This window comes from Lithobates pipiens, unplaced genomic scaffold (assembly GCF_037356315.1).
Source record: "Lithobates pipiens isolate NorthernLeopardFrog02 unplaced genomic scaffold, aLitPip1_a1.2 Scaffold_18, whole genome shotgun sequence".
In the NCBI taxonomy this organism is placed as follows: domain Eukaryota; kingdom Metazoa; phylum Chordata; class Amphibia; order Anura; family Ranidae; genus Lithobates; species Lithobates pipiens.
The window spans coordinates 345511716-345525914 of NW_027507758.1; the positions used below are offsets into that span (position 1 = coordinate 345511716).

At 40.6% G+C, this 14199-nt stretch overlaps 1 protein-coding gene across 3 annotated transcripts in view; it reads right to left on the reverse strand.

The window, feature by feature from the left end:
- The window catches only part of COL19A1 (collagen type XIX alpha 1 chain), a 1105372-nt gene that overhangs the window by 504445 nt on the left and 586728 nt on the right, over nt 1-14199 (reverse strand). For all 3 annotated transcript variants that reach the window (XM_077487416.1, XM_077487415.1, XM_077487417.1), the window contains exon 18: nt 7453-7506. In XM_077487416.1, the coding sequence (XP_077343542.1) occupies nt 7453-7506 (54 nt within the window). The remainder of the gene's footprint in view (nt 1-7452; nt 7507-14199) is intronic.

The window sequence follows — 14199 nt, forward strand, 5'->3', positions numbered from 1 at the left end:
AAAACTGTATCCATGGTTCACTGATCTGTGGACATGTGTCCTAGCGAGATTCGCAGATTCATGCTCTACAGGCTACACAAACTTGATATAGAGCCTGATCCAGCAGATTCCAGACTAGAGCCATAGGCAAGGGTTACACAAGTTGGTGATGGCTTACTTCTCACTGCTTACAATTCCCTAAGCTACCCAAAAACATCACTGATGACCACATGCATTATGAGGTTGCAGACTGTGCCACTAGCCCATCTTCCTCGGTGTACAATATAATTGTTCTTCTGCATGACTTCTAGTGTGCATTAAAAATTCTACCATCAGTGTCACATGCCGTCACTGCTTTGAGAGGTATCTACTGTAACAAGGTCACCCTGCTGCTACAGCAATTTAAAAAAACTTTTTTTTTTTTTAATATCCACACATTTATTGGTGTTGCTGCTGTACTCTCTGTGTTAGTGCAAAAAAAAAACTAGTTTTTATTTTTATTAATATTTTGACAAGGAATCAAGGAAAATCTACAGTTACCAATACCCAATTACAATACATACTAAGCTTCCCGCAAAGGGTTTTGAAAAACATTAAAACATTAAAATTCTTTGATATTTGCTATTCATTAAGGAAGCCCATTTTCTAGTCGATCCATATAAATTGCAGGTGAATTGAATCTACACTGATTCGCTCATTACTCATCATGGTAATAAAAATAAATCACTGGCATGAAAAGTTCTTGTCTGATATTGATATAAGAGAACAACACTAATTATCTCACCCATGAACCTGTGAAGAATTTCACTTTTATAATTCTTGTTTCCTGAATAACCTTTGCTTTTTGTACATTTTATAGGAAGATAAACTAAAGGATTTGTAGTACTGTACAGCTTGCTTTTTTGTTGCAGTACAGGATTATATATCTTCATTTTGAACTTAAGGATTTCAAAAACAGGTTTGATAAAAGTTTCAGTTTTATAGTTAGGTAAATAAGCCCATTCATACTTTAGATAGATGCTGTTTTTCAAAGGAAAATATATTTTACATGTAGGTGAGAAAAAAATTGTCCAGCTCCTCATATACTAAAAAATATGGGTTCTAACATTTTGCTACAATTACTTTTGCAAAATAATTTAAAATGCAGCTCATACATTCAGCCACAACCCACCTTTTTATTGGTCTCAGGAGCTATGACTAGTCCTACTTTATCATGCACTGGTCTATAATTCATTGGACAAATATGCCACAAAGACTCCCAGAGCTAAGATCATCAATTCCATGATGGTTTGACTGTTTTCTTATTGAATATTTTTTCTGCTAAAACAAAGATTTCCTGGTTGCATTTCGACATGTATTTTGAGACAATTTGTGACTTGTTTTTATACTTGTACACTATTGTAATGCATAGTATGAATATATACTATGTATTATTCTAAAGCATGTATTAGATGAGATGGTTAAGAATAATGCATTTGTTTTGCTTTATGTTGGATTTTATTATTGCATAAATTGAATGTTGCTTCATACCAAACCCAGAGATCTCTACTCTAACCTACAAAGGGACTTGTCTATAATGTCTTGTAAAGTCAGGAACCTTGCCCAAAGCACTTACATTTTGTTCTTCATTACGCCTTTGTTCAATATGTATTATCATGCATCACAACATGTGGTAAATGTGCATTGCCATTCATTCTGAATAGCGCCCCAATGCACATTGGCAGTGCAAAAAAATACACCTGCCTTTAAGCACACCACAATGCACTGACTCACAAGATTCAAGTTTAAGAAGATCAGCTAATGTGAACCGGGATCCTGTACAGCTGCAGAGATTACATGACCAAGTGCCTAGGTCTTCACACATTTCTCCAGCGCCCACCAAGAGTCACTTTGAGGGCTTACAATGTTGTGGCAAAACCAGCACCTTGTTCCGCCATTTCTGCAGAGCATATAGGGCAGGCCCCACTTTTTTGAGGTACCAGCCACAGACATCAGACTTGCTCTACTGCAATGAGCCTCCAATGTAAATAAAATAATTGTTTACAGCCAGATCCAGATACCAGCAAAACATTTAATCAAATCATAGACAAAAGATAGCAGCCAAAAGAGATTTAGGGTTTACTGCTATTTAGATCTGAGATTCAACAAAAAAACTTTATTGATCCATCATTGAACAACTCCTGTCAAACTCAATTCCTCAAAGAGACTCCTATGATTAACCACTTCCCGACCAGCGCATGACGATGTACGTCGACAGAATGGCACGGGCAGGCATATTGGCGTACAGGTACGTCCAATATTCGATGCCGCCCTGCCATCGGGAGCGCGCCGCCGCCGGCGCGCTCCCACGCTGGTCGGGACCCCCGTGAGTCCGGTCGCGGGACCCGCGGACTCGATCGCCGCGGGCATCCCCGCGATCGTCTCACGGAGCAGCCGAATGGAGGAAATGCTGTATAAACAACATTTCTCCATTCTGCCTAGCAACTAGTGACGCTGATCTCTGCTCCATGTGATTGGAGCAGAGATCAGTGTACACTAAATGAAAGCCCAACCCCCCCACAGTTAGTAACACACCCCTAGGAACACTTAACCCCTACACTGCCACCCACTGGTTAACCCTTTCACTGCCAGTGTCATTTACACAGGAATCACTGCATTTATATAGCAGTGATTACTGTATAAATGACAATGGTCCCAAAAATGTGTCAAAAATGTCCGATGGGTCCCCCACAATGTCGCAGTCACAATAAAAATCGCAGATCGCTGCCATTACTAGTAAAAAAAATAATAATAAAAAATTATTAATAAAAATGCTATAAAACTATCCCTATTTTGTAAACGCTATAACTTTTGCGCAAACCAATCAATAATCGCTTATTGTGATTATTTTTACCAAAAATATGTAGAAGAATACGTATCGGCCTAAACTGAGGGAAAAAAAATTTTTTTTATATATTTTTGGGGGATATTTATTATAACAAAAAGTAAAAAATAATGCGTTTTTTTCAAAATTGTCGCTCTATTTTTGTTTATAGCGCAAAAAATAAAAACCGCAGCGGTGATCAAATAACACCAAAAGAAAGCTCTATTTGTGGGAAAAAAAGGACGTCAATTTTGTTTGGGAGCCACGTCGCACGACTGCGCAATTGTCAGTTAAAGCGACGCAGTGCCGAATCGCAAAAAGTGGTCTGGTCTTTGACCAGCAAAATGGTCCGGTCTGCAAGTGGTTAAGCCCTATCACAAGGAGAAACATGTCAGCAGAGCTTGTGAGTTCAGCAGGAGTCGTTTGCTACATTGAACAGTACTGTTTTTCTTAGAATCACATTCTATTATAAGAGCCTATACAATACAAAAAAATAAATAAAAAATACAGTACTCATACCAGCTAGTCGGCAAAAAATAATTCCACATTACTTTAACAATTTGAGTTCAAAAGAAGTTTTGTTGTATACTGTACATTTGCAAATATATGTGGAAACCATGCTGCCCCATCAAGAGGTATGGTCCCCAACACTAATCTAGTAGAGCTACTATCATTGGACATATATAGTACTGAAAATTGAGAACAAGTATTCCAGGTGGTAGCCTATTCCCTCTTTAAAGGTGCAGGGACACAACAGAGATCCAACACAGCGTAATGGCAGCTGAAGACCTCCAGTGCGTCAAATACTGTACTTTTGGTATGTCATTGCATTTTTAAGGAGGAATGGGCTGGCTCCAAGCACACCTGACCTAAATGTATTATTTGCTTCTATATTTGTACAAAGATGAAAGCTTTATTAGACTAGAGTTAGGGATCACATTGCACAGAGAGACCTTGAATAAGCAGTGCGGCTTCTATATATATTTGCAAATGTATTGTTTGCAATGCAACAAAAGCCCCTTTAATTCAAATTGTTGAAACTTTTTTTTTTTACCCCAACATTAAATATTCCTGAAATGTGTCTGTTGTACAAAGTACTTGTGTTAAAAAATATCTTGCTGTCAGCGAACCAATGTCCGTAGTACAGATGACGGTTGCTGGAGCATGCGCAGACTAGCATCTGGCCCGGAATATGTGCATAGTGGTAGGCATAGGTGCATGCAAGTGCGTGTGCGCATGGGCACTCTTGCATTCAGACACTTGCCTGTCACTAATGCTTGTGCCAAATGGGTCATCTAAACAGGCTACTGTATGAGCTCATTGCTGTTTGGTCTGCAGATTCTGCGTGTTTAAATCCTGGACCTTTTATCCTGACCTGGCTTGCTTCTGACCTGCATTTGTTTGCTACCTGCCCTGACCTCGGCTTATTTCTGGATTCTGCTTCTGCCTCCTACTTTTGCCTGATCTACCTCACATTGCTGTCTTGGTTTGTGACCCAACTATCCTGCTGTCTGCCGTCTATGCCTGATCTGCCCGACCGTTACCAACCTGGCTAATCTGACCCTGCACCCTGCTCATCCAACCTGCTACAACTCCTCAGTCCAGCAAGCTCTCATCTGGATCCTACTTCCAGCTGCTTACTCACAGTCTGCCACCAGCCTTTCCTGCTGCCACATCCACCTGCTGACTGCTGCCACACAGACTACTGGGCTGATTACAGGCAATCTTACCTTGCCGTGCTCCTATTGCTGCTGTTTCACCACCTGGCTTATGTGTTGGCAGCACGGCTGCTCCTCTTACCAGTCCTTTGACTGTGCCATTCAGCTCTCAGAACACTTGGCTCTCTAGCCTTCAGTCACAGTGCCCTGCTGCATGGCCCACCTCTGGCCTAAGAATTGGGGTTCTCCTGACACAACTAATAGGAGCTGACCTGACTCCTGGGACAAAGAGCTGTTGTCTCGTGGCTTCTGGCTGAGCCCTCTGACCCCTCAATGAGACCTCTGACTCATAACTTCTGGCTGGGCCCCCTGATCCTGGGTGAGACCTTCCGTCTCCAAACTGGAAGCTGTCTACAAAATGAGAGCCCTGAGCAATTCTGAGACCTGACTATATAATGACCCTGCGCACCTGTGTAGTGAGCCAGGATGCAGGCCTCTAGCAAAACCTGACCCAGGATTGAACGTTCCGATTCAGAACTACAGAATCTGGAGAGATGCTAGTTTTGAACCTTGCATTAATCCTTAATGAGACTCCTGGGTCACCTATTCCTATAAACTTATAGTGACAGAGCCTCTCTCTGTCACAATATACATACAGTATCTCACAAAAGTGAGTACACCCCTCACTTTTTTATATTTATTTATATCTTTTCATGTGTTTGCTACAATGTAAAGTAGGGAGTGTGCAGCTTGTATAACGGTGTAAATTTGCTGTCCCCTCAAAATAAATCAACACACAGCCATTAATGTCTAAACCGCTGGCAACAAAAGTGAGTACACTCCTAAAGCTCCTTACACACTATCAGATTTTCTGCAGATTTTTTTCCTTCATATTTACCAAAACCATATAATATGAGGTCAAACCTTAGGAGTTTCAATGTGTATGCAATCAGGCAGGCCCTTGCACTACAAGGTTTTGGTAAATCTGAAGACAAAAATCAGCAGAAAATCTGATAGTTTGTATGGGGCTTTAGTGAAAATGTCTAAATTGGGCCCAAAGTGTCAATATTTTGGCCACCATTTTTTCTAGCACTGCCTAAACCCTCTTGGGCATGGAGTTCACCAAAGCTTCACTGGTTGCCACTGGAGTCCTCTTTCACATGTTCACATCTTTCATTCCTCCATGGCTACATCACAGAGCTAGTGGATGTTAGAGACCTTGCGCTCCTCCACCTTCCATTTTGAGGATGCCTCACAGATGCTCACTAGGGATTAGGTCTGGAGACATGCTTGGCCAGTCCATCACCTTTACCCTCAGCTTCTTTAGCAAGGCAGTGGTCGTCCTGGAGGTGTGTTTTGGGTCGTTATGTTGGAATACTGCCCTGTGGCCCAGTCTTCAAAAGGAGGGGATCATGCTCTGCTTCAGTATGTCACAGTACATGTTGGAATTCACGGTTCCCTCAATGAACTGTAGCTCCCCAGTGCCGTCAGCACTCATGCAGCCCCAGACCATGACACTCCCACCACCATGCTTGACTGTAGGCAAGACACACTTGTCTTTGTACTCCTCATCTGGTTCCCGCCACACATGCTTGACACCATCTGAACTAAATAAATTTATCTTGGTCTTATCAGACCACAGGACATGGTTCCAGTAATCCATGTCCTTAGTCTGCTTGTCTTCAGGAAACTGTTTGCGGGCTTTCTTGTGCATCATCTTTAGAAGAGGCTTCCTTCCTGGGATGGCAGCCATGTAGACCAATTTGATATAGTGTGTAGCTTATGGTCTGAGCAGTGACAGGCTGACCCCCCACCTTCAACCTCTGCAGCAATACTGGCAGCATTCATATGTCTATTTCCCAAAGACAACCTTTACACTGAGCACATGCACTCAACTTCTTTGGTGGACTATGGCAAGGCCTGTTCTGAGTGGAAACTGTCCTGTTTAATCACTACATGGTCTTGGCCACTGCTCTGCAGCTCAGTTTCAGGGTCTTGGTAATCTTCTTATAGAATAGGCCATCTTCATGCAGAGCAACAATTCTTTTTTTCAGATCATCAGAGAGTTCTTTGCCATGAGGTGCCATGTTGAACTTCCAGTGACCAGTATGAGAGAAAGTGAGAGCAATGACACCAAATCTAACACACCTGCTCCCTATTCACACCTGAGAAGTTGCAACACTAACGAGTCTCATGGCACCGGGGAGGGAAAATGGCTAATTGGGCCCAATTTGGCCATTTTCACTTAAGGGTGTACTCAATTTTGTTGCCAGTGGTTAAGACAATAAAGGCTGCGTGTTGAGTTATTTTGAGGGGACAGAAAATTTACACTGTTATGCAATCTGTACATTCACTAATTTACATTATGGCAAAGTGTAATTTCTTCAGTGTTGTCAATGTGGGGGGGGGGGGGATTAATTTTGTGAGATATTGTATATACTAAATATAGATAGATACAGTATATACACACACAAATGTTTTGCCTTTCATTTCTATTTTAAGTTGGATGGGTTGTTTTACAAGCGGAGGGTTCACTTTTACTTAAAAAAAAAAACTTTTATATAAACTTGGTTATAACATTGTTTTCTATACTTGGAATTTAGGTAATGTGTTCTGTCTTTATCTTTGCACAAAGTTACAAGCACCCTGTATATTTCAAAGCAGTCTGTATGATCATTACAGAGCATGTCATAACACAAGCCAATACAGAAAAGGATATTGTGAAAAGAATATACACAGATAATTGAAAATGGCACCATCTAATCAAAAGGGACTGAACAGACCTATTGTCATTCATCTTTTCAATAAAGCCTGTGCTGAAATTAGAGCCTTTTCAAATTGTGAGAGTTCTCTTCATATCTCTCAATGGAAATACATTGAAATAAAATAACATCAAATATACTGCATCTGGTTGTCAGCAGTACAGGGATCACACAAAAGCTATATACTTACAGGTGGTCCAGGTGGGCCATCTTTGCCAAGGGACCCTGGTTTCCCTCTTCTTCCCTAGAAAATAAAACATTTAATTGTAATTGCAATGCTTTGGAACAGGCCATGAATAAAAGCAATTAAAAAAAAATCATAGTGCTTATTTAGAAGCTCATAAAAATATTCCAGCGGTGGCATTTATGTCTGAGATGTTGATTGCGGCATCAATCAATTATAATAGCATCTAGACAGCTTTTGATCACTATACTTAACAATGATACTTAACAATGAATATGAATCAAAGAAAGGTAAATTGATGCAGCATTTCCTGTTATCTTTCCCACACATAATATGTATTGATTTATCTTCAATATAATAGCAACGGCATATTGATAATGATCAAAGAAACAATCATTGGTCAAAACTGTCATTGTTAGTAATAATAAAGGTGTTAAAAGATGCCAGTTTAAAATACAGTTATCTGATTTAATGTGCATTCAGTCTCAATTAAACTGGGTCTAATGATACTACTAAAGTGAAATAAATATTTTTTTTTGGTTATTGATGATTGTTGAACTACAGTCATCCATCACTAGCACAGACCCTGCAGCACCTCAATTGAGAAGCTCAGCAATTCCACCAGAAGCTTTGATCAGAGAGCAAACGTCGTCTAGAAAATCTTACAGCTGATGCCTCATTACTTGTCAGACCAATGGTTAACAAAGGTGACTATATTATTAGTGAGCTGTGGCTTCTGTGAATTCATCAGCCTCCATCAGGCTTGAATGCAGAAAGTTCTCATTTATTTTCAGATTTCGTTTTTTTTTTCCACATAATTAAAAGTGCTATGTTTTAAAATGTTCTGTTTCTACAAAACGGTACAAAAAAAGTCACGTTATTACTGTTCTGTTTAATATTTTCCTAAAAAGGAATAAGAATGCTGTTGTCATTAATCAGATTATATGATTATGTTCTTGGACACATATTTGTGAGTAGTATGACTATACATATAACGATAGGTTTAGTATGTTTAACTTTATACAACACTGCTGCTATTGCAATTATAGCCTAAGGAAAATAAATATTTATTAACTTAGAGAGTTTTAATGAAAATCAGTTTTATTAAAGAAAACACGAACCGTTAAAACTGTGCTACAAAAAAAGGCAGACCGAATGAAAAGTCTAGTCACCAGTATTGCTTGTGGTCTCCTTGCAGGTAAACTAGTTTTACTATGTCTTCTTATGCATGTTGTCCGTGTAAAGATGACCATCTTGGTAGAACATCAGAACCTCTAGCAATAGAACAGTGAGCCTCACAGTAGTGACATCACCAAATCACCCCAATCTCCTAGCAATGCATTATAACTTACATTGCTGATATACAGTTATTACAGTTATACACAGACCATGACACTCCCACCACCATGCTTGACTGTAGGCAAGACACACTTGTCTTTGTACTCCTCACCTGGTTCCAGCCACACATGCTTGACACCATCTAAACTAAATACATTTATCTTGGTCTCATCAGACCACAGGACATGGTTCCAGTAATCCATGTCCTTAGTCTGCTTGTCTTCAGAAAACTCACAGTAGTGACATCACCAAATCACCCCAATCTCCTAGCAATGCATTATAACTTACATTGCTGATATACAGTTATTACAGTCATACCCAGTATTGAAAAATGCAAAATGCACCTCAAATATGCAAACTGCAACCTGGAAAGGTGTGAACCAGGCTTGAGGGAGTGCTCAACAACAGCTGTGAATTCTGATAGCTCTGACATCCCCAGAGGCTCCCATGGATGAGCCATCGTTGGAACTTCTTCTTCCCCCTTGCAATAGCCACTCACTGACACATGAGAGCAAGAGTCCAGGATCACACAGCCAGACCAGATCAGATTACAAAAGAGGCAAGTACACAGATCTCTTTCACACAGTATGCAGGACAAGCAGGAGGGGGGGGCTCTCTTTAAAGTGGTTCTAAAGGCTCAACATTTTTTCTACCTTCCTGTCTTCTATGCATGAAGGTAAAAATCCTTCTATGTAAAGCAGTTCCTCTTGATACTTACCTGAGCCAGATCGCAATCCCGGAATGTGCACGAGAGCTTCAGCTCTCTAGAGACTCTCTCCCCCACTGCTGTCAATCACAGCCCGTGAGCCAATAAGAAGAGAGAAGGGGTGGAATGGACACACAGAGCAGCAGTTCATGAGCGAGTCTGCTTGGGTGCACTTACAGCAGGCTATTTGCTCTGGGGGCACTTGGCAGGAGGGAAGAGTCAAAAGAGCTGATGAGAAGAGGAGAGGTGGATCAAAGCTGCTTTGTGCAAAACCACTGCCCAGTGCAGGTAAGTTTAACATATTTTTTTTTAAACTTGCCTTTGATGTTACTTTAACCACTTGCTGACCTAGCGCACGCCGATGTATGTTGGCAGAATGGCATGGACAGGCAAATGGGTGTACAGGTATGTCCCTTTAAATTTTCCGGCGTGCCATTGCATGCGCGCCGCTGGTGGCACGCGCGTGCACCGGTTAAGACCTCCCGTGAGTCCGATTGCGGGTCCTGCGGACTCGATCATGGTGGGGATACCGTGATCGCCTCAAGGGGAGGAAGAATGGGGAGATGCTAATATAAACAAGCATCTCCCCGTTCTGCCCAGTGACAGTGTCATGGATCTCTGCTCTCTGATCAGAGTAGAGATCAGTGACATGTCATACACAGCCACACCCTTCCACAGTCAGAAACACTCCCCAGGGCTCACTTAACCCCTACACTGCCAGCTAGTGGTTAATCCCTTCACTGCAAGTTTCATTTACACAGGAATCAGTGCATTTGTATAGGACTGATTACTGTATAAATGACAATGGTCCCAAAAATGTGTCAAAAATGTCCAATGTGTCTGCCATAATGTTGCAGTCATGATAAAAAATTGTTGATCCCCGCCATTGCAAGTAGAAAAAAAATTATTACTAAAAATGGCATAAAACTATCCTCTATTTTGTAAATGCTATAACTTTTCCGCAAACCAATCAATAATTGCTTATTGCGATTTTCTTTACCAAAAATATGTAGAAGAATACGTATTGGCCTAAACTGAGAAAAAAAATGTTTGGGAGCCACGCCCCTCAGTCTGCAAGCCCAGCTAAAGCCAAATTCTGGATGGATGGCTCTGGATGCAACCTCACAGCCAGCCCCAGCACTGATTCTGGGCAGGACACTAGAGAGCTACCTGATAGCATTGAGGTGTTCCCAATGAACAATCAGCCAGTTATGGACACAGTACTAAAGGACATGTTACTGTCCCTAAGGAGCTCTATCCAAACTGACATGATGTCATGCAAAGTTCAGTAAGGAGAAAAAGGCTGCAGAATCCAGAGTGGAGCACATTGAAAACAAGATGGGGGAGTTTGCAGATACTGTGAATGATTTGGTAGATGCCCATGATGAAAAAGGGGAGGAAATAAAAGTGCTCAAATCTAAAATGGCTGACATGGAGGGCAGAAATAGAAGGAATAATCTAAAAATCAGAGGGATCCCAGAGTCTGTACAGCAAGGAGACCCGTGTGAGTACGCCATGACTCTGTTTAAAGAAATCCTTCCTGACCTCACGGATCTAGATGTAATCATAGACAAGATCCATCACCTGCCCAAACCTTCATACCTCCTCGATCAGATCCCTAGGGATGTAATATTATGGTTACATTTTTACCATGCAAAAGAAAAATGTATGTCTGCAATGCGCACTAAGGATAATATCCCTCCACAGCATCATAATCTGCAATTTTTTGCAGATTTATTGCAGTACACTCTCCAAAAAAAAAAGAAGACGTCTTATCACAATTACCAAAGCCCTCAGGAATCATAAGATCAACTACAGATGGGGCTTCCCCACAAAAATCACAATTACCAAAGATGGTCATACTTTCATCATAGACTCCCTGGAAAAAAGGTCTGTCCCTGCTTAAGGAATGGCAGATACTTCCAGAGCCTGTCAGCAGGCCTGACTCCCCTAGGAGTATTCCACATACAGATCCTGGATGGCAAAAGGTAACAGCTAAGAATGCTAAAAGGCAGTGACTACCTGGAAAGTTAATAAGTATTATCTATTGATATATGGGGAGAGCAGCCTGTCTCGACTCACAAACTCACCCCCCTGATACTACTTGAGCAGCAAAATACTGAATATGGGTATGAAATACCCATACTTGGATCACAATGTTCACTTGAAAAGTATAAACATGTTGTTCAAGTTTTTTATGTTCACAGTCAGTTTTATTTTTATTTTTGTTATATTTTTCCAATACAGTCAGATCTTATAGATTACTTTACAGTTCTCAGACAAAGCCACTACTGTTTCTCCCTGGTCAACACCTCCAAAGAAACTTCACCAGCACAGCCAGGCTGGAAAGAGGCCTGCACTTCCAAATGTGAGTACAACAAATCAATGGTCTGTTATAGCACTCAACAATCTATACCAGCTCTGACCACTTGAGGGAACTCCACTCACAAAAGAACCTATATGTACACAGAATGTCAAAACTCTAAACCTACTTTGCCAAAATGGGGGTGACATTTATTTCTATAAATACCAAAGGACTTAACCATCCTGTCAAGCGTAAGTCATTATGGAAGGAAGCTCAACAATTTAAAAGTGATGTCCTATGTGCATAGGAAACACATTTTAATAGTTTGCCCCCCCCCCCCCCCCCCAATGCACAAATAAACTGTTTCCCCATGTCTTTACTGCAAACACAGATAAAAAAAAAAAAAGATTGGTTCTTATTGCAATAAGGGACACCGTATTTTTTCAACTCCATGAAGTGATTGTAGACCCACAAGGACGGTTCATAACACCAATTTGCGATATCAACTCCTCAACGTACACCATTGTGAACCTTTTTTGCCCCAAATTCCAACCAAATATGCTTTAGTAACAAAACTTTTCAGAAGATAAGGGGCCCACTAAAAAGGAGCTCTGGTGATCTGTGGGGACTTTAACCTTATCCCATACTCATAACTTGATTCCACTTCTACTCCCATCAGGAAAATCCAAACGCTTCAAAACACCTTACATCACCAAAACGTATTTGATGTCTGGAGATGCCTTCATGCAGGGGGAAAATACTTCACCTTTTTTTCTGTACCAAACGCGTCACCTATTGGTTCTCCTCTACCCGGAAGTCATGGCATTCCTCTGCTCCCTCTGCTTGTGTTTCAGACCCAGGAAGTGTCTCCAGCGCAGCCTGCTCTGAGCCCCCAGCAAGCAGTCACATGGATGCACCGACTTCACAGATGTCTGGCAAATTGTGCCTAAATGCCTGTTACCATTTTACTCTTGCAAGTACCCATTTCCATTTGTGAAATTAAACCTGCTGTCATACTGCACTTAGAATGGCACCTGTGTTTCAATCACCTTATTTTACCTGCTCCTAACCTGAAGAAATACAACAATCTGTTTGACTGTTACAGGTGACATCATAAAAACACATTTAAGAGCCCCTGGGATTTCAATATTTTGTTCTAATGGTACAAACGCAATGAAATCTTTAAACAATCTCACTGGCCCTGGTAAGCATCTCTCAAACACATAGGCCCCCCTAAATGGGTACTCAGAAGCAACTCAAATTATACAAATGGGTGCCAAACCACAAAATGAAAGAGTCCAATTTGACTTTCACTGTTCACAATACTGTCACATGAAAGCATCCAATGTTTTTTTTGGAGGCAACAAAACATCCAACTACATCAGGACTTAGAAGATTGGAATAAGGACTGAAATAAGAACTAGAATAGACTCAATGGAAATGATAACCAAATGGATATACATTTGTTCTAGTGTAAACCTCCTTCAGAATTGGAATTATTATAAGTACATATTCCTTTCTTCTAAGCCCTGATGGTAGGGAGGTTTTGCTGCCATATGTTCAAATTTTTATGTAACAGTATTATGAGATTTTACAACACTTTGGACTTTTTGACTTTGTGGTTTGCCACCCATTAGTGTACTTTGGATTACAGGTGACATCATGACAGCCAAGGATATAAAAGAAGCAAAGGTGTGCTCTGAAAATATACATATATGAAAAATTAGGATTGTTTTGCCTGCATGACACAATATTACATCTGCACTAAATTATTCACTTTGTCATTACAAACCATATAATCAGGAACACGCATCATTACATATACAGTGACATGGGCTACACAACACCTATAATGTTACAATAAGTTAGACTGCAGGAAATTCAGTAATCATGACATATAAAAATGCATACAATTTGCATTCTTTTTGCAGAATTTAGTAGAATAGAGAAGATGTGTCAGATGTAATTTGAAAAATAATACATATATCCACTAGCTAACATCTTGCAATTTGGTGTCACAATATAAGTTTTAGAAGTAAGAACTCTACATTATTATTTTAGAGAGAAGCTATTATCTTCACACTGAGCATCAAAAGTAACTGCCTGCCGTCAGAGCATCCCCCCTTTCTTAGATTCAACCTGCTTTCCAGAAGCACCAGAGAGAGCAGTTCAGTGACAGGAAAGGGACAGATCGGAGACAAATTACATATGTTCAGCAATGCTCCTGGTGTTATCACTTACTTGCTCAAGCCATTAAAATGAAAAGAACACTGTGGTATTATGCAACATGCTATGCTGGAATCCTGCTTTACAGTTTTATCAGCAATCTACCGATATCCATTTACACAGACAACGCTGTAAACAGCAGAAGATTATATCAGTTTGGTACTCTATGTATGCAAAG